This window comes from Barbus barbus (genome assembly GCF_936440315.1).
Source record: "Barbus barbus genome assembly, chromosome: 18".
NCBI classification, from domain to species: Eukaryota; Metazoa; Chordata; class Actinopteri; order Cypriniformes; family Cyprinidae; genus Barbus; species Barbus barbus.
This window is the reverse complement of record NC_136746.1, coordinates 1,586,141-1,588,513: the sequence shown is the minus strand read 5'-3', so window position 1 is coordinate 1,588,513 and position 2,373 is coordinate 1,586,141. Positions and strand designations below refer to the sequence as shown.

General features: G+C 38.3%; 1 protein-coding gene across 1 annotated transcript; it reads left to right on the top strand.

Annotated features, from left to right (window-relative positions):
• The first annotated feature begins 447 nt into the window (after positions 1 to 447).
• On the top strand, positions 448 to 2,339 carry mpc1 (mitochondrial pyruvate carrier 1). The gene is made up of 4 exons (XM_079439596.1): positions 448 to 639; positions 1,776 to 1,872; positions 1,959 to 2,091; positions 2,230 to 2,339. Exons 1-4 carry the CDS (start codon positions 565 to 567, stop codon positions 2,252 to 2,254), a joined length of 330 nt encoding a protein of 109 aa, XP_079295722.1. The 5' UTR covers positions 448 to 564; the 3' UTR covers positions 2,255 to 2,339.
• Positions 2,340 to 2,373: the final 34 nt, after the last annotated feature.

Here is a 2,373-nt window from a genome sequence, read left to right as displayed (position 1 = left end):
AAGATTCTGAATGGATGACGTACAAGCACTGCCTTATATAGAGAGGGATTCCAGCTCATATTTCACGTGCTTGAACGCCATTGGCCAGATTCAATAAGGTTTCAGTAGTATTTGAGAAAAAGGTATTTCCCATAACAATGTCTCGTTCTCTCATTTTGGGGAACCGAGGTTATGTGAGTAACCGAGAGTGTTTCCTCTTTACAGAAAACACACTTAACCCCCCCCCCCCCTTTAAATAAATGTTTAATAAATAAATTTACAGGATAAATATGATGAACAATCTTAAATGATAACAGTCTAATTCTGAGGTCCTAATTCTAATAGTTCTGGGGGAATGGCATTAATTACCATCAAATACTCCTTGACAGGTGTATAAATGAAAATTGTTCTAAAACTTTGAGGGCTTTTAATTTGCCAGGAGTAAATGTTTACGCCGGAAGTGACGTCACGGCGGCGGCAGCGCAGCGTCTGCGTGACTCTGTCCTCTAGTTGACGTCCCGTAGCTGCAGCAGCGAGCAGCAGTGTTTATTTTCTCTCGTGGTTTTTATCGTCTCCTGACTGAGAATGGCTGGAACTCTGGCGCGTAAAGCCGTGGATCATCTCCGCAGTAAAGAGTTCAGAGATTACCTCATGAGGTCAGTCTCTAACGAGTCAAACACTGTCGGTGTGAAAGAGTCGCATAATAAACGCGGAACAGCGCTCTGAGCGTGTGAAGTATAGATATGAATAAGTATATCTGTGGTGTGAAGTATAGATATGAATAAGTATATCTGTATATCTGTGAAGGACACTGCTGCAGTACCGCGGAGAGCCTGAGGGCGGCGCCGCGGGGTCAGAGTTCATCCGCTCGCAAACATCAGATTATAAACATTTTACAATGTGTGGGAAACCGGGGTTTTTCCTTATAATGACATTTATAATCGCTTGAATTAAAACAGCGCAGGCCGTTATCATCAGCCAAACTGCCAGTGTAATAACACGCTATTATTACTCGCACTGCAAAAATAAATAAATAAAAAACTTAGTATGTTTGTCTTGTTTTCTAGTATAAATATCTAAACATTATTAAAACAAGATGCATTTATTTGCATCTTGTAAAATGTCTTAAGATATTATGTCTTGTTTTCTGAAAAGTTATATATATATAATAATTTTTTTTATTATTGTAATACAAGCAAAATATCTGCCAAAACATTTTTCTTACCCCATTGGCAGATATTTTCTCTTGTTTAAGCAAAAAAATAACAAAATTGTGATTTATTTTTTCCAGAAAAAAAAATATATCTTAAGTCATTTTACTTGTCAAAATGTTTTAGATGGTTTTACTACAAAACAAAACAAAAATGCTAAGAAAAAATATTTTTTTGCATTGCAATGGTTTTATGGCAGGAAAGTGTCTTTATCGACTTGTTGATTTTACAACACAATAAAAGTTTATATAGTAAAGTTGTTCTAAGAGAGCTTTATTTAGTAAATCATTTTTAGATTTTGTGAAAATGTTACATTTAGCCTACTTTGTTTTTTTTTTTTTCATTAAATCAAACCTGTCTTTGTGACTAACCAGACACTTGTTGTTGTACATTGATAATCTTATATTGAATATGTTGTGCTTGTTTTAACTTTATTATTGTGATGATGGTTTCCTTTCATGATGGATCTGCTCCTCCTGTGGGATCTTCATTCACCTCAGCACAGTACGTTCTCAGATATTGTGATATAATCTAATCCTGGCTCATGTGCAGCAGTTATAAGTGGCGTATGTCATGTTATTGCAGCATTTCTGGGGCCCGGTGGCAAACTGGGGCCTGCCCATCGCCGCCATCAGCGACATGAAGAAGAGTCCAGAAATCATCAGCGGCAGAATGACCTTCGGTACGTGACGGAGCAACAGCTTGCACAACAGCCTGATACTGTGAGGTCAAAGGTGAACGGAGGTGTTTTCACTCTTGTTTTCCCAGCTCTCACCTGCTACTCGCTGCTGTTCATGCGCTTCGCCTATAAGGTCCAGCCCAGAAACTGGCTTCTGTTCGCCTGCCACTTCACCAATGAAGGGGCTCAGCTCATTCAGGGCAGCAGACTCATCAAATACAAGTAAAACCTTTCACACTTCATTCTGATTTCTAATATGAGCTCATGTTTACTGTAATTATGAAACTGGCCTATGTGTACAGGTTAGTCTGGTTGTGTACTGTTATGAGGTAACAAGTTCTTTCTCATTGTCTTCCTCAGCATGGAGAAGAAGATGGCCAAATGATAAAGGTCATGCTTTTTAGGAGACCCACCAATCTGTACTGCAACATCTGATCTGTTTTAACACAATAAATAATCATTCGTAAACATGGATGATTGGTTTTATGCTACTTCCTCTCTGTT

What these genes read in the sequence shown, in the direction of transcription:
- mpc1 (XM_079439596.1), top strand. Translation starts at nt 565, where the DNA reads ATGGCTGGAACTCTGGCGCGTAAAGCCGTGGATCATCTCCGCAGTAAA. An exon ending in GAGATTACCTCATGAGGTCA is followed by an intron (nt 640 to 1,775) that starts GTCTCTAACGAG and finishes ATGTTATTGCAG; the next exon opens with CATTTCTGGGGCCCGGTGGC. An exon ending in AGCAGACTCATCAAATACAA is followed by an intron (nt 2,092 to 2,229) that starts GTAAAACCTTTC and finishes TGTCTTCCTCAG; the next exon opens with CATGGAGAAGAAGATGGCCA.